The sequence below is a fragment of the Dendrobium catenatum genome, unplaced genomic scaffold (genome assembly GCF_001605985.2).
Source record: "Dendrobium catenatum unplaced genomic scaffold, ASM160598v2 fragScaff_scaffold_186, whole genome shotgun sequence".
Taxonomy (NCBI): Eukaryota; Viridiplantae; Streptophyta; class Magnoliopsida; order Asparagales; family Orchidaceae; genus Dendrobium; species Dendrobium catenatum.
The window spans coordinates 566711-587386 of record NW_021318648.1 but is presented as its reverse complement, the minus strand read 5'-3'; the positions used below and the strand labels follow the sequence as shown (position 1 = coordinate 587386).

At 36.1% G+C, this 20676-nt stretch overlaps 1 protein-coding gene across 1 annotated transcript; it reads left to right on the top strand.

Moving 5' to 3' along the window:
* Nucleotides 1-5175: 5175 nt before the first annotated feature.
* On the top strand, nucleotides 5176-20154 carry LOC110096296 (4-coumarate--CoA ligase-like 7). The gene is made up of 5 exons (XM_020822170.2): nucleotides 5176-6361; nucleotides 6748-6937; nucleotides 7612-7757; nucleotides 19850-19917; nucleotides 20016-20154. Exons 1-5 carry the CDS (start codon nucleotides 5351-5353, stop codon nucleotides 20137-20139), a joined length of 1539 nt encoding a protein of 512 aa, XP_020677829.2. The 5' UTR covers nucleotides 5176-5350; the 3' UTR covers nucleotides 20140-20154.
* Nucleotides 20155-20676: the final 522 nt, after the last annotated feature.

Here is a 20676-nt window from a genome sequence, read left to right as displayed (position 1 = left end):
TCAAACTCAAATAATAAACGAGCTTGGCAAGACTCGGCTTGTAGGCTCACGAGTTCTGCTCTATTACAGTAATATTTAAAAATATATAAAAAATTAGATTATTTATACACGAAATCTATTGTTTCTCTGAATAAATTTTTTTGTTAAGGGGTCAATCCATAGTTGGTTATGAATGAAGCAATTATTAAGAAAGCGTTTCTCTTATGTAATTTTTTTAGCAAATTCTTTGTTTATGATCTCAACATGATTTACAAGGATCATGCAATATTATTTGCGAGTATACGGAAGAAATTTATAGATTAAGTTCCATGAACAACTTAAATGAAACTAGTAATTTGCTAGTGGCTCTTTATATTGAGAGCTTAAAGGAAACTATTCAAGATAAATTATAAACAAATTTGATTTAGGCACTATCTCAAGTAATCAATTTTGTATATAAAGCTAAAATGTAATTGAATCTAAGCTCTTACAGTATATCCTATAGTTGCACTTATAGTGTCAATGGTAATGAATACAAAACCAACACTTAAGCCACCAAAGGGATTAACTAATGAGTATTTGCTAAGCAAAGAATGTGATTTCTAATGTTGTGATTAAGACCTTAAATTTAAGCACTACTAAGCATCCACACCCATATTAAACTAATAAGGTTTGAAAAGGCGAGGAGATTTTAGTTTTTGAAACATGTCAAGTAACATTCTCCATTGATAAGTATTTTTGTTGTGAAGTTCTTTGTGACATGCTCGACATGGATGTTTGTCAGGTTATCCTTGGCCACCTGTGGAAATTTGATGTGGGTGCAACATATGTTGTTAGGCTAATTCTAACTCATTTGATTGGAAATGATAAAAGATTTTGCTATTGCCATTAACGACAATGCCTAAGCCAATGGAAATAAATATTTTTTCAACCTTTAAAATTATTTATGGGTCTCATATAATGACAACAATTAAAGTGTTTGAAAATGCCCTACCTAGCCAAATGGCTACTAGTGATGCTCAAATCTACATACAAAATATGTTGCAGCAATTTGCAGACATTTGCTCAATAAAAATTATGTCTAAACTATCTCAATTATAAATTAGTCAACACCAAATTGACTTCACACCCAGATCAATCCTACCTAATCATCTTCATTAGAAGATGGGCCCAAATGAACACCATATACTGCAATATATAGTTGGTGATCTATTAAACAAAAAATTGATGTAGCATAGTCTCAACCCTTATGCCTTATACACATTTTTTGTTCCCAAAAATGATGCCTCATGGTGGATGTGCACGGATTGCCATGCAATTAACAAAGCAACCATCAAATTCTAATTTCTTATACCACTAGTGGAGGATTTGCTAGACTAATTGGAAGATGCAACTAAATTTTTAAAATTAGACTTAAGAAGTGGTTAACATCAACTCCGTATATGGCCTAGAGATGAGTGGAACATAATGATTAAGACCCATGAAGGTTTATATGAGTGGAAGGTTGTGATGTTTGGGCTTTCAATCACATTTATGTGGCTCATATATGAGGTACTTAAATAATTCATTTACTTATTTTTTTTTTTCAACGACGTGTGGTACCATTAAAGGGAATGTTTATGAACTACTAATAAGTATTGGCTAAACAAAGAATGTGATTTCTAATTTTGTGATTAAGGCCTTAAATTAAAGCACTAATGAGCATCCACACCCATATTAAACTAGTAAGGTTTGAAAATGCAAGGGTATTTTAGTTTTTTAAACATGTCAAATAACATTCTCCATTGATAAATATTTTTGTTGTGAAGTCCTTTGCGACATGCTCAATATGGATGTTTGTCAGATTATCCTTAGCCACATGTGAAAATTTTATGTGGGTACTACATATGTTGTTGGGCTAATTCTAACTCATTTGATTGGAAACGAAAAAAAGATTTGGCTATCACTATTAACTACAATGCCTAAGGCTAATGGAAATAAATATTTTTTTTTTTCAGTCTTTAAAATTATTTATGGGTATCATATAATGACAACTATTAAAGTGTTTTAAAATGCCCTACTTAGCCAAATGGCTATTACTGAAGCTCAAATCTACATACAAAATATGTTGCAACAATTTGCAGACATTTGCTCAATACAACGTCTATCTAAACTATCTCTATTACATATTATTTAACACCAAATTGACCTCACACCCAGATCAGTCCTACCTAGTCATCCTCATTAGAAGATGGGCCCAAATGAGCACCATATAATGCAATATATATTTGGTGATCTATTACACAAAATTTTGATATTGCATAGTCTCAACACTTATGCCTTCTACGCATTTTTGGTTCCGAAAAATGATGCCTCATGGTGGATGTGTGCGGCTAGCCTTGCAAATAACAAGGCAAATATCAAATTCCACTTTCCTATACCACTATTGGAGGATTTGCTAGACTAATTGGAAGATGCAACTAAATTTTCAAAATTAGATTTAAGAAGTGGTTAACATCAACTCCATATATGGCATGGAGATGAGCGAAACATAATGATTAAAACCTAAGAAGGATTATATGAGTGGAAGGTTGTGATGTTTGGGCTTGCATTGTCCAATCACATTTATGTGGCTCATATATGAGGTACTTAAATAATTCATTTACTTATTTTTTTTGTTCTTTTTCATTTTGGCGACATTTTGGCTTCTAGCACATATTTATATGATCACATTAAATACAGAGAGATAATATCATCAACTCTTTGGGAACAACGACTCTACTTAAATCTTCCAAAGTGGAAGTTGGCAACCACCTCTATGCATTTCTATGTTTTGTAATTAATGCTGATGGTATATAAGTTGATCCGTAAAAGGTTGATTCACCAAAGTGCAAAGTTTTTATGGCTTGATGAACTTTTATTATTGGTTGATTGAGGGGTTCCATTCAATTATTGCTCCCATTATAGATTGTTTAAAGCTTAAATCCTTTTCACATCAAAGGGACCAACACTTATTCAAGACAAACAATGTTCAACTCGTATGTTGGTTGTTTCCAACTTTGAAAAGCCATTTCAAGTGGAGACATGCACATCAACTAAAGGTGTTGGAACCATTTTATCATAGGAAGGAAAACACATTGAATTTTTCATAAAAAAAGCTAAGTGCGCCTCTTCAAAAGTAGGATGTTTATGAAAAAGAATTGCATTCACGTACTTAAACAATGGGAACATTATATTCCACATCAAGATTTCATTTATCCAATGACTATCAAACACTATAAAACTCATAGAAGAGCCTTAGTTGGACACATGTTATAATATCCCAAACTCTTAACTATTGACGTATTGTCCGCTTTAGCCTAAGAGCTTCAAGATTTTATCTTATTGGTGTAACTTCTTTGGAGCTCACACATCCCAAAATTTTTCTTAGATGAGCACGCTCCACTATGAAATTTCTTAATGAAATTCAAACCATTACACCAAAATGTATCTCGATCTTTAAGAGTTTATCTTCTTTTACTTAAAGGATTTCACAGTTTCCCACAATTAAGTAACTAATGTCCACGTAAGTATCTTTATTCCAGAATCATCCACAATGCATATATGCTTCTAGAGGTGGCTACCACACGTTCAAATGGTGACTCCCACTAATGTAGCATTTTTTTCTCATACATGATTCAAGAGATGGCTCACATGGCATAGTTTTTTTTATATTGTATGACACTTAGTTCTCATCTTCCAACTAGTGTATTGCTATGATATCATTTGTAATAGCCCAAATGATTAATTATCGAGATATTGTCTATTTTGGCCAAACGACCTCACAATTTAATCATGTTCATGTAACTTCCAAGGAGGTTACCCATCACAGGATTTCTCTGAGAAGAGCACACTTAACTATGAAGTTTCTTAATGAATTTCAATGATTACACCAAAAAGAGTCTCGATGTTTAAGAGTTTAGCGTATTTTACTAAAGGGGTTTCACATATGCCATGCTGGTTCTATTCTTAAAGTTCAGTTTCAAGTTTAAGTATAAGACATGGCATCAAAATTGAGTTGCCAATGCTTTAAGCCAACAGCCCAACTTTGTTGGTCACACTCCAAAATATTATCGCTAGAGTTGAATACCTTAAAAACCTATATCTAATCAATCAAGACCATAGTAATGCCAAAAATAAATGTAAGTCACACTCTCCTAAATCAGGTTTTTTCTATCATTATGGATTTATTTTTAAAGAAAATCAATTATGCATACCTCAATCCTCTATCCAAGAACAACCCATCCTTGATGCTTATGTCAGGGGCCTCACTACTCACCCTTGTAAGGATAACATGTTGTTCCATCTACAAACTCGAATCTTTTGATCCATGTTATACTCATTTGCTAGTAATGTAAAGCCACGTCACAAAAAGTAGGGCTATACATATTGTGGAATCCTAACTCTATTTGGGAAGATGTTAGTATATATTTTATACTTAGATGACGTCATGCAAAATGAGGAGCCTATTCCATTCTTGTTGTTGTGGACACGTTCTAAGAAATGTCATATTTTATTGCTTGTAAAAATAACTTTTGATGCAGTCAATAATACTATATTGTTATTTCGCGAAGTTATTAGATTACATACGCATCCAAATAGCATTTCGTTGAATCGAGAAACCAATTTTATTAATTATTTTTGGCAAAAATTGTGGAAAATACTGAGTAATAAACATTCAACTTCGCTAAGCCTACCACCCTCAAATAGATGATTTAATGAAGGTCATTAATCATACTCTTGGAAATATGTTGCATAGCCTTGCAACAAATCATACAAAGTAGTGTGAAGAGTTATTTATTTAAGATGAATTCAAGTACATTTTATTGGCCCTCCATAATTCTATATTTTATATTTGGCGTGCATATTCTTTTTCTTTTAAAATTTATGTTTTTAGTATTTCAGCCATTTTGCAAAATATATTTTATTTTCATCATATTCTTATTCAAATATTTGCATTAATATGATAGGTTAAAAAAAGAACATTTTCATAAAAAATGCATTAATTCAAAGCTATTTTCAAATAAAGATATATTTATTCAAATTGTCGGCATTATATGATATATAAAATCAATCAAAATTTTCAATTACAGCCATACATCGCCAAAGCAAGAAAACTAATATATTACGCATCATATATAGCGTTCGAACGCCTGTAGCCGCAAAAATTAGTTTTTGACGTTTCCAAAGAGAAAAGGCGGTAATTAAGCTTTCCCAAACGACAAACGAGGCATTTGCCGTCCCGCACGTCCGGGAGTTTCGACAGAGGAGTCAGGAGGAGGAGGAGAGAGACCCTCTGCATCGTTTTATACTGCATCAGCCATCTTCAACGATCTCTTTTTCAGTAGCTCTCATGGCTTTCTCTAGCACATGTTACAACACTGACGGCGTCTATCGCTCACCACGCCCGCCAGTATCCTTCCCCACAAATCCATCCCTTTCCATGACCACCTTCCTGTTCCGGAACGCTGCATCTTATCCTGAACGCCTCGCCATCGCCGACGCCGACTCCGGAGAAACCCTGACCTTCGCCCAGCTCCGCTCCACCGTCTTTTCTGCCGCCGCTGGACTCCAACGCATCGGCATCTCAAAAGGCTCAGTGATACTCATCTTCGCTCCCAACTCCATCCACTTCGCCGTCACTTTCTTCGCTGTCGTCGCATCTGGCGCCATCGCCACCACGGTAAATCCTCTCTACACCGTCTCCGAGCTCACCAAACAAGCCAAAGACTCCGGCGCCAAGTTCGTCTTCACCGTCCCCCAGCTCTGGGACAAGGTCAAATCTCTTCATCTCCCCACCATCTTCTTCGGCACGAAACTTCCCTCCGAAATCGCCACATCTGATGCGCCAATCCACTATTTCTCCGATCTTATATCTGTTCCAGAGACGGAGTTCTTTGAGCCGGAGATCAGGCAATCGGACATCGCCGGGTTGCTCTACTCGTCCGGCACGACGGGGGCAAACAAAGGGGTTGTGCTGACTCATCGGAACTTCATTTGCACCTCTGTGATGGCTTCCGGCGATCAGGATCTGTTGGGCGAGCCACCTAACACTTTTCTTTGCTTCCTTCCCTTGTTCCATATATTTGGGTTGTCGGTGATTACTTATTCGCAGTTGCAGAGAGGGAATAGCTTAGTATTGATGGCGAGGTTCGAGATGGAGGCAATGCTGAGATCAATCGAGAAGTATAGGGTGACCTATACTTTCGTTGTCCCGCCAGTTATGATTGCCTTAGCGAAGCAGGCCAAAGCAGCTAAGTACGATTTGAGCTCGTTGAAGCTTATTGGCTCAGGAGCGGCGCCTTTGGGAAAGGATGTGATGGAGGAGGTGGCTAAGAGCTTTCCAACTGTGCAGCTTGTTCAGGTTTGATTCTTATTGCAGTGGAAATTGGTGCATTTGCTTTCTGATTGTACGGATAAATGTGCCTGGAATGTCTTTTGCCTTTGCTATGTTCGATTTTACGTAACTCTTTGCATAGAGGGAGGATCCTTTTCCTCTCTTATTTACAAAATATCTCAAATAGCGTTCTTAAGTTGGGCAATATTGTTTCTATTAGACAGAACTAGTTGAGGGAACCTTGATTTTCATCTTCCTGTTTGTGAAATTTGAGTAGCTTGTAAGAATTGGTTTTATCTCTAATGGAAGTCTGGTTTGGATCCTAACAAGAAATAAAAAAATACTTCTTCGAATTTGACTATTAGAATTTAGAAAAGTTCACCATTGTATTATCATTCTTGTTTTATACACAGGGATATGGCTTGACCGAATCATGCGGAATTATTTCATTAGAGTACCCTCAAGGAAAGGATCGCGTTTATGGTTCAACTGGATTTCTTACGGTGGGAATTGACGGCAAAGTTATTTGCGTCGACACTCAAAAGCCTCTTCCTCCCAACCAGCAAGGAGAGTTATGCTTTCGTGGACCTAATATAATGCAAGGTAAATATTGCTTCATGCGGAAAAAAATTGGTTGAAGTATTCTTGATTAATGGATTTATTTTGTGCTTCATGTGATATGTATGTAATTAATTTAAATTTATATTATATTTATCTCAAAAATTAATTTAGCAGCTTCATTATGATAAAAAGTTTCTTCATTCAAGTTTTTTTTTTCCGAGATATGCACTTTGTCAAATTTGTACAATCTCTATCCGATAACTATAAAAATGTAAACCATATGACTACGTCAATAGCTGGCACAAAAGTCAGGATGTCAACGTCGTGTAGTCTTTATTGCTTTTTCTTTTGGTTGGCATGTGAAAATATTCATGCCACACAGCTCACTTTGCTCCCTTTGAGAGTTTTGATCAACTAAGGCTTTGTTTGGGACAGCTATCATACTGCTTTTTAAAATAGTTTTTTAGTAATTTTTTGTACTGAAAAGCTGTTTTAGAAAGCAAGAAGAAAGCCGTCCCGAACGAAGCCTAAAAGGTCTTGCATTTGAAGCTTACGCATGTGATGTATGTGAGTTAGCCTTAATTTGCCTAAATTTTCCCCCAAAAAAAATCCATCACCATGTGAAAACTTTATCTTAGAATAAAGATTTATTGCTATTCTTTTGTTTAATAATGTAGTTCTGAAGTTGTTATTTTCCAACTTCAAAATTTCTCCAGGCTATTTTAATAATCCAGAGGCTACTAAATTAACTTTGGACAGTGAAGGGTGGTTGCACACAGGCGATCTTGGATATTTTGATGAAAAGGGTCAGCTTTTTGTTGTTGATCGCATTAAAGAGCTGATCAAATATAAAGGATTTCAGGTAAAATTAAATGCTGTAATTGATATTTTATTTGCAAAATTTAAATTGTTTTCAAGATTTTAGTTGCTAGATGTTCATTTGCTTTATGGAGAGTTATGAAAAACTATTAGATGTATTCTTTTTGACCTTTTTTAGTTGTCCTTTGTACTCCAATATCACATGGGTCTAGTTAAACAAGTCATATTGCCACCATCATCCAGGTTCAGGAAGTCGCTAGTCTTCAAACGAAGTTGCCCAAATTTGTACTAGTCTCTAAGCCGAATTTGCTAGAAAAAAAATGATCTGCTTGCTTAAAAAACTTATCATCTGAAGTTGTCAAGTCACGTTAAGCTACTCATCTAGTAAGAATGAACTCACTAGTATAACTTGCTTTCAAACTCGCTATTGATCTCACCAAGGCAACTCACTATCGAACTCTCTGAAGTTTAATAAAAGAAATTTAACCTTAAATAATCTCATTCTCAGCTTGGTACTCAAGGGTTACTAAAGTACTAGGATAATTGTCAATTGTAAAGACTTGGGCATTCTTACAACAAGCATTGTTAAGTTTGCTATGTAATTTTATTTGAATTATTCAAATATATCTATTTATGTAATAATGAACTTTGATCTAAACCTATAAATAGAGGGTTAGAGGATGTATCCATGGTTTAAAATTGCACAATAAGAGGCGCGCCTCAGCGCAATTTTAAACTTTCAAGCCACAAAGCCTATGCAATGAGAGTTGGCATTGAGGCTTGCGCCTCAAGTTCACTGAGGGCGCGCCTCGCCTCATGTTTTAGAGGCGTCCGCCTCTGAAAATTAAAAAAAGTCTAACCGCTCAGTACAACAATGCTTGGTACCACTAGGTACATGCTCGGTACTGCTAGGTACATGCTCGGTATCGTTCGGTACTGCTAGATACATGCTCGGTACCTCTCGGTACATGCTCGGTATTGCTCGGTACATGCTCGGTACCGCTAGGTACATGCTCGGTGCCGCTCGGTATCTTTTCACACAAACGACTTACGAACTTTAAAAATAAGCATAACTTTAAAATTACTCTTATAATAAAAATTTGTTCTGGGGGGGCACTGCCCTCGAAAACCCCCACATGGACGCTGCCCCTTGAACTCGCGACCTGATTGGGTAGGTCAAACACGCCAGGGGGCAGCACCTCCTTGGACCCCCGGCTGCCCGACATATTGTTGTATTCATCATCTTTAGTAATAATTGTTAGTATTAATCTTCTTCTTCATGAGTATGATCTAAAGAATTCGCGAGCCATTGCTTAGAACCAAACCTTGCATTGAATTCCTCTAGTGAAAGGGTCTTATGAATCTTTTCTACATAAGTGAAAATTGAGTTTCTAAGCACTCGCCTCTACTTTGAAAAGTGACGGACCTATCTCTTTGCAAAAGGTATTGCCCATACTTCTTTTTCTCATTGTGTCATGAAGTCTCGATGGGGACATCAGATCATCATGAAAAGTTTATCTGAAACGTAGCCGCCGATCTACGGCCACGATCGAGTCTTTATATTTCTAAGTCATTGGTGTATTTTATTATTCATGTATTTTGTTATTTGCTTAGGTGTGCTTTATTATTTCCCGTTGTACCCCTCTTATGGGAGTTATCGTATGTAAACCCAAAGGACATTTTTGTCTTTTGTTTTGAGTCATTTGTATGAGGCTATTTAAAGCCCCACTTTGTTCTATTTTGATTAATAAATGATTATAATAAAATTTTCCTGCACTTGTGTTTGAGAGCATTGAGAGAGCTTGGAGAGAACCTTGGAGAGATCCCTAAGAGAGGGAGATTTGCGCACTACCCACCAACCTAGATAAGTCGGGTTCGTGGTTCAATCCTTTTCTTTATTCCCTTGCCTCTCCCTCCACCCTCGCCGCCGGTTCTCACCCCATCCAAAGCCCCATCCTCCCTCTCCAAGCCCACAGCCAACTCCCTCACCCGCCGGCCCCCTCCCACATCCAACCCGTGAGTCTCCCCTTCCCCTTTGCCATCCTCCTCCCTAATTTGGGTTGGGACGAATTTGGATGAGTTTGAATTCAAATCTTATTAATTTGAAATTCAAATTTTCTTTCTTAATTTAGTTCACCTATTTTATGAAAGTGCTTAATTTCAATCAATTTGAATTTTAAATTCAAATTGGATTTATTACCCCACTTTCCTAATTCCAAATTTCAAATCTAGTGGCCTTAATTCATCACATTAACTGCTCCTTGGTCCCCTAATGCAGTCAGTCGCCTTCCCTGTGGCTTAGATTAGGAAATATTTCCTAATCACCTTTCCCCTTTTTTTAGAAGTATTCCCAAGACTATAACAGCCGAATATTTCAAAGGAGCCAAGCATTGAATACTTCCTTAAAATCTGGCATTGGAATTAGGAAACTATTCCACCTCTACTTCCTTATCCCGCCGGCCCCTTCTCCTCATTGCTGGGCTTTGAAAACTTTCCACAAGTGCAGCCAATCACTTTGGAAAGACTGCCCAACCCTCTCTGCTGCTGGCCGAAATTCTCTCAAGCCCTTGTCTTGATTTTTTTTTTCTTTCCAAATTCCCTCCCCATTATTAGCAAAACCAGAAACTTATTTCAAGTTTTGATTTGGGCTCTTTTCTCTACAAGATTGTAAGAGAAACTTCTTTCTCTTGCTATCGTTTGAGAGGTGTACCAAAGATTAAGGTGGTTCTTCTTTCAACCATCCATGAATGACGGATCCGGAGACTGAATACGGCATCACTTGGGACTAAGACGGCTTCACCGACATCCTACGATCCACCTTCTTCGACGTGAATCCGGAGATTGACCACACTGTCGAAGACTACGTGGAGCGCATCTTATTTGCTTTGACAGAAGCCATTGACGAACACTTCGAAGGCGTCAAATGGAGGATCTCCACCTCTCCCTAATGAAGGTTTCTCTTTTCCCTTGCGTCTTATTCCTTTTAGTCTAAATTCTCATTGGTTTGATTGCAGTCACGACGGGTTCTTTCAACTGCTCTTGCTTAAGCTTAGTAATCGTAGGATTTGAGCGCACTTTCAATGCATCCTAATTCTCATTGTTAGATTAGGGATTAATTTGAAACTACTATGTGTTGTGTTATTTTCTATTTATTTTGGAAGCTTCAAACTCTCATCATGTGATTTAAGCCTAATTGGATAACTACTGAATATTTTATTTCGTTGTTTGAATTTGCTCGTAGCTTTATTCTTGAATTATTCTAATCTTAAGTTGTGCAAGTCCAAATGAATTAAGCATTGCATACTTGACCTTAGTTATTGAATGCCTTCTTTATAGATAATGTGGAGGCAAAATCTCCTTTGAATCTCTAGCCTAGATTTGTATAGAGGGAAGTTGAATCCCGTTGACCTTCCCACCTACATCGATCTAACCACTTATTAATGATAATGCTTAATTGCTAATTATTTTTGACAAACTTCAAAGAGGTACTATTAAGATGTTTCTTACTCCTTCCATTTGGAAGTATTACCTTTTATTATTAGTTTAAGAAGGACATTGTGAATTAATATGTTGGTGCCTATAAACTGTGAAGAGTGCTCAAGCTCTTTTGAATATGAAACCAAGGACAGGGCGAGTCACTAAATAGCTTCTTTATCCTATTTCAATGCGAGATGTTAAAATTGGAAGGCTTAAAACCAACGTTGGCGGAAGCAACTAAAAATATTGATCGAGTTGTTGGAAATTACCAACTATAATTTACATTTGGAGGAGTGCAACCAGATATCTATTGCTTTATCATCTAGGCCACATGACTCTGGTTCAGCGGGGAATTCATGGTGACTTACTCGAGTTAATGAAGTTGGCTTTGAAATAATTGGAAAAAAATCGGATGAAGCTGCGACATCAACAATATTACCATTATCAGCAAGGATTGCATAATTAAGATGATTGCCTCGGGAGGTGATATCAAAATCAAAGGAACTGTGGTGCTGTCATGTGCGAGATGTCATTGTCATTTCATCAATATCCATCATTCACACCTCTTTGTGTTTCTCTTGTTGAAATCATGTATGTGATTCACAATAAAGAGTATTTATTACAAGCAATGCCAATTAGGGAAGAAGCAGATGCTAGAGATCCATTGAAGTGTTATGTATTCCATAAAGATAATGAACATGATATAGATGATTATTCATTTCTCTAAAATCTCGAAGAATTGATTCACACCAGAAAGCTAAAAGAATTTATACCATCACATGAACATGATATTGTTATACCATCACATTTATCGACATCTTCCTTTGGTTTTCATTCATTTTTGGCGAATTTTTTTTCTTTTAAATTTTATGCAATCTTGCTTTGTTTTATACATACAATTTTCAATGTCATTTGATTGAATGTTTGTCATTGATAGTGTAAGAAAATGAAAATAATAGGACTTTTTTATTTATGTAATATTTAGATCTTTTTTGTTAGACTTATGTTTATGTGGACATGTGGTTTAGGCATGCATAATAAAAAGTATGAGATGATCAATAGATATGTGTATAAATTAATGCTAAAAATTTTAGTATGAGAGGTGTACTATATGTAATATGAATATGCACAAAGAATGTTTTGATCTTCTATGATACAAAAAAATTTTGTATACAATTTTCAATGTCATTTAATTGAGTGTTTGTCATTGATAGTGTAAGAAAATGAAAATGATAGGACTTTTTTATTTATGTAATATGTGTATAAATTAATGCTAAAAATTTTAGTATGAGAGGTGTACTACATGTAATATGAATATGCACAAAGAATGTTTTGATCTTCTATGATACAAAAAAATTTTGTATACAATTTTCAATGTCATTTAATTGAGTGTTTGTCATTGATAGTGTAAGAAAATGAAAATGATAGGACTTTTTATTTATGTAATATTTAGATCTCTTTTTGTTAGACTTATGTTTATGTGGATATGTGGTTTAGGCATGCATAATAAGAAGTATAAGTCTATAAGATGCTCAATAGATATGTGTATAAATTAGGTTATTTTTTTTATAGCGGCTTGATGTTTTGATCTTGTATTTTATATTCTTCTCATAAAGGATTGTCAGAAGTAAGGATAAAGCTGCACTAGGTCATATAAAGTATCCAACATGGAAACATATCACTCAGGTGGATGTAGGAGGCAATGATAAAACATATGTATGTCTAAAATACAATTACTGTGACAAAGTTGTGAATGGTGGTGTGACAAGAATGAATGATCACCTTTCTGGGTCTCACAATAATGTTGCACAATGCTCTATAGTGCTTAATACTGTAAGGGATGAGGTAAAGTCATACATGAATACATTCTACAAATCATCTTGCACAGAAGTAGTTTGAGGACAGAGTTGATGTTGGCTCCTACTATGGGAGTGAGCGTAGCGTTAGGGATTCATCTTCTTCGATGAAGCCCATTTCATCTATGGGTGATAGTGGTACCATGAATCATTATATGGTGCAAACATCAGAGGATTGACATCCTACTACACAGAAGATGGGCTCAAACAGGTGTAACAATTATGTTAGATGGGTAGTCTAATATAAAATGTAGTAGTTTGATCAACATCCTCATTAATAATATGATGCGGGCCACCGCCGACCACCGCCGACGCCGACCGGCAGAGGGAGGGCCGGTGACCCCGCGGCGCGCGGAAGCGCCGCGCCGTTCGACCCGCCGAAGCAGGGACGCGGGATGGCGCAGCGGAGCGGGACGGGCCGAGCGGCTTGAGCGGAACCGGTCCATTTCTGGACCGGTTTGGCTCAGGTCTAGCCTGAGCCGGGCGGTTCAGCTTGGGCAGCCCACTAGTGGGTTTGGTTGGGTCTTTTTCTTGCTATATGTAGGGATTAAGGGGGGATTTCTAGGGTTATGCATTTGGAGTTTTCTCTTAGCCTCTTAGTTTCCTTCTCTTACTTTTCTAGGGTTTGTAGTGGGAGACCTTGTCCTTCTCGAAGTGGACAAATTGTATCTTTCTTTTGTGTTGAACTTGCTTCCCTTTCAATACTAAATGGATTCCCTTCTCTTTTTTATGATTGTGCTCTAATTTTGAGAGTTTTCTTTCAAAGTTTTGGAGGGATTGTGCCCTAATCCGAAAATCATTAAAGTGCACAACTCTAAGGATTTTACCGTGGAAAATCTTCGCTTTTGATCTTGTTTTGTTCCTCTCATGCTCATTTGAGAGAAATTAGGGCAAAATCGAATTGGTGAAACCCTAGGGCGTATCATAATATTTATGGTATTGTATTTTTAAGTTCAGTTGAAGCATATGACCAGGTCAAAGATGCTGAGTTCATACTTTGATTATTAGATAGCATTGTTGAGGAGGTTAGAGAACAGTTGGTTGTACAAGTGGTTACAGATAATGCAAGTACTTAAAAGGCTGTAGGGGAAAAATTTATGGAGAAGAGGAAATATCTGTGTTGGACTCTATGTGCTGCACATTGCATAGATCTGATTCTTAAAAAGCTTGGGAAGTTACCTCAACACAAGAATACACTTACTAAAGCAAATAAAATAATTAAGTTTATTTACAACCACTCTTGAGTTCTGACTCTTATGAGAAAATTTTTAAAGAAAGAAATTCTAAGGCCAACAACAACAAGATTTCCACCGCTTATTTGACATTAGAGAGTATGATGAATGCTAGATAACCTTTAGAGTATATGTTCACATTCACACATTGGTTGAGTTGTGCTTAGGCGAAGAAGGCTGAGGGAAAAGAGATTATAAAGATTGTTTTAAATGATAGATTTTGCAAAGTATCTTGGTACGCAATTACAACCACTAGACCTTTGGTTCAAGTTTTAAGGATGATGGATGTAAAGAATAAACTTACAATGGGTTTCATCTACAGTGCTATGGATGAAGCTAAATAGATGATTGTCTGCGACTTAGGAGGCGAAGAGGGAAGCTTTAGGGAAATTTGGAATATTATTGATGATAGGTGGGAGCTACAGCTTCACTGACACTTGTATGTAGCAGACTATTACTTAAACCCTCAGTATCAATATGCAGAAAATAAGTCTACAAACCCTAAAATAAAGTTGGGATTATATCATTGCATGGATCAGCTGATAAGTGATGCAACTGAAAGATTAAATGTTGACATGCAATTGGTACCTTTTAGAAACAAAGAAGGCTTTTTTTGGATTACAACAAGTAAATGATATAATTGCCAAACGATCTCCAGGTAATTTCATTTAATGTTTTAAATATTTATATAAAAGTTGTTCTTTGTGCACTAATTAAACTCTTTTATGTAAATGTTAGTTAAGTGGTGAATTCAGTTTGGTGATGAGACTCCAGAATTATAGCATTTTGCTGTGTAAGTTTTTGGCTTGACATGCTCTTCATCTGGCTGTGAAAAAATTTGGAGTACCTATAACCAAGTACATACAAAGAGGAGAAATCGTTTGTCGACATTGAGGATAAATTCGTTGGTGTACATTACATACAATAGGAAACTCAGAGATAGGAACTTGAAGAAAAAAGGATTAATGGATGATGAAGATCTTTGCTTTGTGAGGATGTGGCATCTGATGATGAAGTTGAAGTGATGTCGTCTGAATTACAAAATGAAGATTTAAACATTGATTTCTTTGATGATCATAAATCATCTACATCCACCACAACTCAAGAATAAATCAAAAAAGATATATAAATAATATAGTTTTCTTAGACTTTTATTAATGTATTACGCTATTATTTATTTTGATATTGTTCAAAAATATTTATGGAAGAGGAAGATAAGTAATATTGAGGAAGGAGCTGATTGGGAGACATTGAACTCTATAGGAGAGGAGGAAGGGGAGAGAGAAGTTCATCATAATAATGATTCAAATGAAGACCCCCTTAGTGATGACAGCGCTGATGACTTATGAGTTCTTATGTGATATGTCATTGCTATTTATTTTTGGAATTATATGTTAATGAAAGAATACTGTGATTTGGGAAAGATAGAGTTTGAGTTGAACTATATTTCATATTATTGGGATATTTTGATTTCACTTCATATATTGTGTCTTTTTATATTTTATATATTATTTACTCATTAGTATATAAAAAACTTATCTTTTAATGTTTATGCAATCTTTTGATTTTGAGGCTTACGCCTCGCCTCACGAACGAAAAATGCCTCAGTACCGATTACGCAATTTTAAACACTGTAGGCAGATAAGCCTAAAGAAACTTTGGTAAGGCGAAGTGTCTGCTGCGCCGACTTCATGATCTTCAATGGAGTCGACACTAATCGGTTTCACTGATGAAGGTATACTTACAAATGACAATCCACTCAATGATGATGTGACATCTCATTTCTTGCGCTCAACCTGGATCGTCTAAATGGCTTCAAAGGAAACCAATTAATATTGCCTTAGCTCATATCAGACATAACTAATTAAACTAAATACAGCTCCTTGAACGTCGCACTAGCCCTTTTCCAAGAACCCTTTGCCTAATCCTACAACTATAACAAGCAGACCATAATAGGATCCAAAATGTTCAACCTAGTTGCTCATAACTCTTTCCTAACCCATTCAAATAATTCTCAGCAAGCTTTATGACAATCTGACAAGGTCAATAAGCATCCATCTGATTGCCTTTGACATGATTGGTTGAGCAGATCACGTGCAGGTTAACATCTTTCCGTACCCTCATTGTGATTCTGTAAGCTTGTCGAAGAAGTCCGATGGAGGGATAATTAGATCATTGTGACTCACCGCCAGCTCTGCCATTTTTGTGACAGGATCCAAAAATGATGTATAGGGCACTTTTTACAAGTCAAACGCACTGGGGCTCCTCGCCTAGTTCTAAGACATCTAGGGCAAGATGGATGCACTTATGAACATTATGCTTAGGAAAACCACACCAGTAGCCAGTTATGTCAATTATGGGATGCTGGAACTTTACTTCACAGCACTGCCTCAACAACATCAGTCCCGATAGCTAACCCTCCACGGAAGCATCCTATGGTTGTATTTATAAAAAATCATGCAAAATATTAAATGCACACTTCATTCTATGCAGATATTCTTACAGAAATCTCAACAATTAAGCTGAAGATTCCTTCATTAGACCATTGTAAGGGTCTGATGGACACTATAGAGCAATTGAGATTTAAAATATTTAAAGTATTTAATCTAAATTCATTCAACTATATATCAGGAAGCTATTTAAAACATTTATTCTAAAAGTCAACAATCATTATTCTACTTGAGGCTGCCAAACTTCAAGATACAAGCTCGACATGTGATAACTTAGATCAAAAGTAGAAGTTTATTTCTTAAATGAACATTCAATAGCAAAGAAAAAGCTAGATTAGTTTAATCATTTAATGAAAGCTCAGGCTCCAGTCGATGGATTATTCACACTTAATGAAATGCCTTAACACTTAGCTTAAAAAATGAGTTTCATTTAAATAAAATAAAGATAAATCTAATGAACTAATATATATATATATATATATATATATATATATATATATTAGAACTTCTCTCAAGATCGTCTTGAATATACTCTTTATTGTCTTTAACTTTGCTTTCATGTACTTGCTATTATTGCAAGCATTTTTCCTTATGTTTTCATAGCAAATTAGAAAAGTTGTAAAACATGAGATTGTGAAATCACTTCCATCTCAACAAAAAACAATAGTAAATCTAAAGAAGACGGGAGGAAATTCATGTCAGGCTGTCAGCTTGGAAATTATCATGAGTTAGTTGTCAAAGCAGTTGGACTACTATCAAATAGAAGGGCTTAGTTTTTTTTTTTCCGGCAAACTTTGTTAAGTATATAATTTACTTGTATTATTATAATATAATGGGATAAAAGTTTGATGTTATTGTTGTTGTTTTTATATTATTATAATGTAGACATTCCTATAATGTTGTACCTTCATCAAAATCTATATATACAGGGTCAAAGGAAGGGCCTGACATATGATGATTAACTTAAGTCAAATTAGCATGTATTAATGTTTGATAGAAATATAATAAAATCTCCTAAATTTCTCTATATTCTTTTCTTTTTATCTCTTTTCTTTCTCTATTAGGCTTGATCCATACTTTCTAGTAAAGTTTGGGATATATATATATATATATATATATATGAATATGATTCAATGTTCTTACTATTTTGATACATTCTTCTAAGTCAAAACATGGATGTAAAACAAAATTAAGAAAATAGTTTAACTAAGGAAATTTTGATTATTCTTTGATTATCGGATCGGTTTCTTGTGATCACTTGTCGTCTATATGATGTACATTACAAGGTGTGTGCTTACAATGGTGTGTAGATAGATAGTATAAATTAAATGGTTTTTGTTGGATTAAATTAAATGATTGAATAGGTGCTAGGTTTGAAATAACTAACTATGCTTTTTGTTATTGCGGCAACAATAACTTCAAATCATAAAGAAAATATTAAAAATAAGTTTTATTCTTAAGAAAATGCTAATGCAATTATGAAGATGAATTGATTAGATATTTTAAGTGGGACATAAAAGGTCGTCATTAGATCTCTGATTATGATGCAGGTGAGGCGAGCTTTTCTTGTAAATGAACTAGAAGTTGAGTTTGAGAGGCTAACTAACCTATATCAAGATAACACAACTCATGTTGGACTATTGGTTGAGAGCTTAGGCTACCAACTAAGAGGTCTTAGGCTCGAGTCTTTATGTATATGTGTGTGTCAGTTTGCCTTAATTGACCTAAATGTCCCAAAAAAAAAACCTATATGAAGATGCAAACTTTGGTTAAGCCATAAGCAAGCCCAGGGCTTGAACTAGTTGTTGACCTTTAAACCATTCCTAAGATTGGAGTGACATGAATAGCACCGGGTCTAAACTTTTTCTGTTGTACTGAAAAGGAGTCCCCATCTATTACCCTAGGAGAGATAGTGACCAGGGGATGCTTTAAAATGTGCCGGGAATCATTTTTCTACAAGGCTCAATTTAGAGGAACAACAAATATATCCGTTCAAATGTCAATGCCCAAAATCTTATTCAGACAAACATTAATCAAGCTAGTGGTGAACTAAGTTTATGAAAGTACAAAAAAAAAAAAAAAGTTTATGAAAGTACATGAGCAAAAGGCCATATGACAATCCAAAGAGGACAAGTTTTTAATGAATCAATACAGTTATATTTGTATCTCCGATAAATAGAATTGGATGTATAAGAAGATATCACAAGTAGTCCTTAAGTTGTCAATTTTGCTTCAAATTAATTTCATCACCCTCTTATTATTATTTGCAAAAAAACATCCTAGCAGAGTTCCGAGGTTTTATTAACGGCATCACCTTGTGGTCTAGACAAGTATGACGCCTACTCATTGTGAATATAATGGTTCTGAGAAAACTAATGCAAATGTGTTAGACCGGTCCCGTAGGGACCAGTTCACACTGATAAAGGCGGGATTTCTCCGCCTCTCCTATACTCCGATTCAGCTGGGAGGGAAATTTGAATGTAGGGTCTGTTTAGAGATTTCTTTTTTGATTGTATGCATTAAATAATTTGTTTTCCTAGGATTAGGGCATCTTGAATTCGGCTGAAATTTGAGACCTCTTAGATTTAGGTTTTCTTTTGGGCTGTAGCGGTATCTAGAGATTTGGGAGAGATAGATCCTACTCTCGAGTAGATGATCAATTGTATCTTGCTATTTTCTGTTTCCCTTTTATCAAATAATACATATTGTTTAATGTTTTCATGATTTGGTGTGGATTTTTGTTGAGAATTCTCGCTGTTTTTCAAAGATTGACATGAAATACTTGAGATCTACTAGTGTTTCCTATCAAAATCCTATCAAAATGACACAGGTTAGTATATAGATAGATATATAACTATATGTATAATCCATACTCCGCCACAGTTAGCTTTATGATTGTCGTCAACATGTTTTTGATTAAGGTTGCACGCTAACTTTTCTTTTTCATATTTATCTATGAAGAAACTTCTTTTCTTATTACCATTTCAATAGCATACGTAAATTATGACTAGTCATGCTGTTTAATTAGTTTTCTTATTGTGCAAAATTTGTGAAATGCTGCCAATTATTCTTCCTTTTACTAGTGAGCTGTATGCATAAGAAACTTGAGACTTTTGTTAGGTTGCACCTGCTGAACTTGAGGGGCTGCTGCTATCTCATCCGGATATAATAGATGCTGTTGTCATTCCGTAAGTTATAAACTTTGCATAATCTGACTGTGAATGTGCTTGCCAGTATTCGGTTCAAGAGAAAAACTGATAAATATTGGCTGTTTATACAATCCCAGATTTCCTGATGTTGAAGCTGGTGAGGTTCCTATCGCCTATGTTGTTCGCACTGCAAACAGCTCACTGACAGAAGCGGAAGTACAAAAATTTATTGCTAATCAGGTACTTCGAACTGAACTTTAACGTTCTAGAAATTTTAATTCAGATATGCGCAGTTCAAAGTTAGATGCAAATTTATGTGTTGACCTCTAGGTATTCACCAACAGAACAAAAAAAAAAAAGTCAGAATACCTGTAAGCCATCGGGTCCACGAATCCAGCCGAGGATACGCTGAGTCGGCGCCGCTTGCGTCTCATCTCCGCAATTCCTGCATGAATCCCGCTCTCGATCGTCACTCTTCGACGCCTTTAAAAGCCAATCGAGCGGATACCTCCGGCTGCTCTTCTCTCGTTCCATTTCCACACAACCGAACCCCTCCAAGCTCCCGAATTCCTCCCGACTTCTCCTCTCAGCCGGCCGAACCCGAAGCCGATCGGAAGCCCCAACCTCTTCCGATCCCGTCTCCTGCTCAACACCCGACCTCCCGAACTCCACCTCCCTTCCCACTGTCGAGCTCAAATCGAAGTCCCAGCTCCCTTCGGCAGCTCCAACCAGAAGCTCCTCCTCTGCCTGTACCGACCCCAAGCCGAGAGAGAGAGAGAGAGAGAGAGAGAGAGAGGG

Coding starts and splice junctions, on each gene's coding strand:
- LOC110096296 (XM_020822170.2), top strand. CDS start 5,351: ATGGCTTTCTCTAGCACATGTTACAACACTGACGGCGTCTATCGCTCA. Junction 6,938..7,611: donor TGGACCTAATATAATGCAAG/GTAAATATTGCT, acceptor AAATTTCTCCAG/GCTATTTTAATAATCCAGAG. Junction 7,758..19,849: donor TCAAATATAAAGGATTTCAG/GTAAAATTAAAT, acceptor GACTTTTGTTAG/GTTGCACCTGCTGAACTTGA.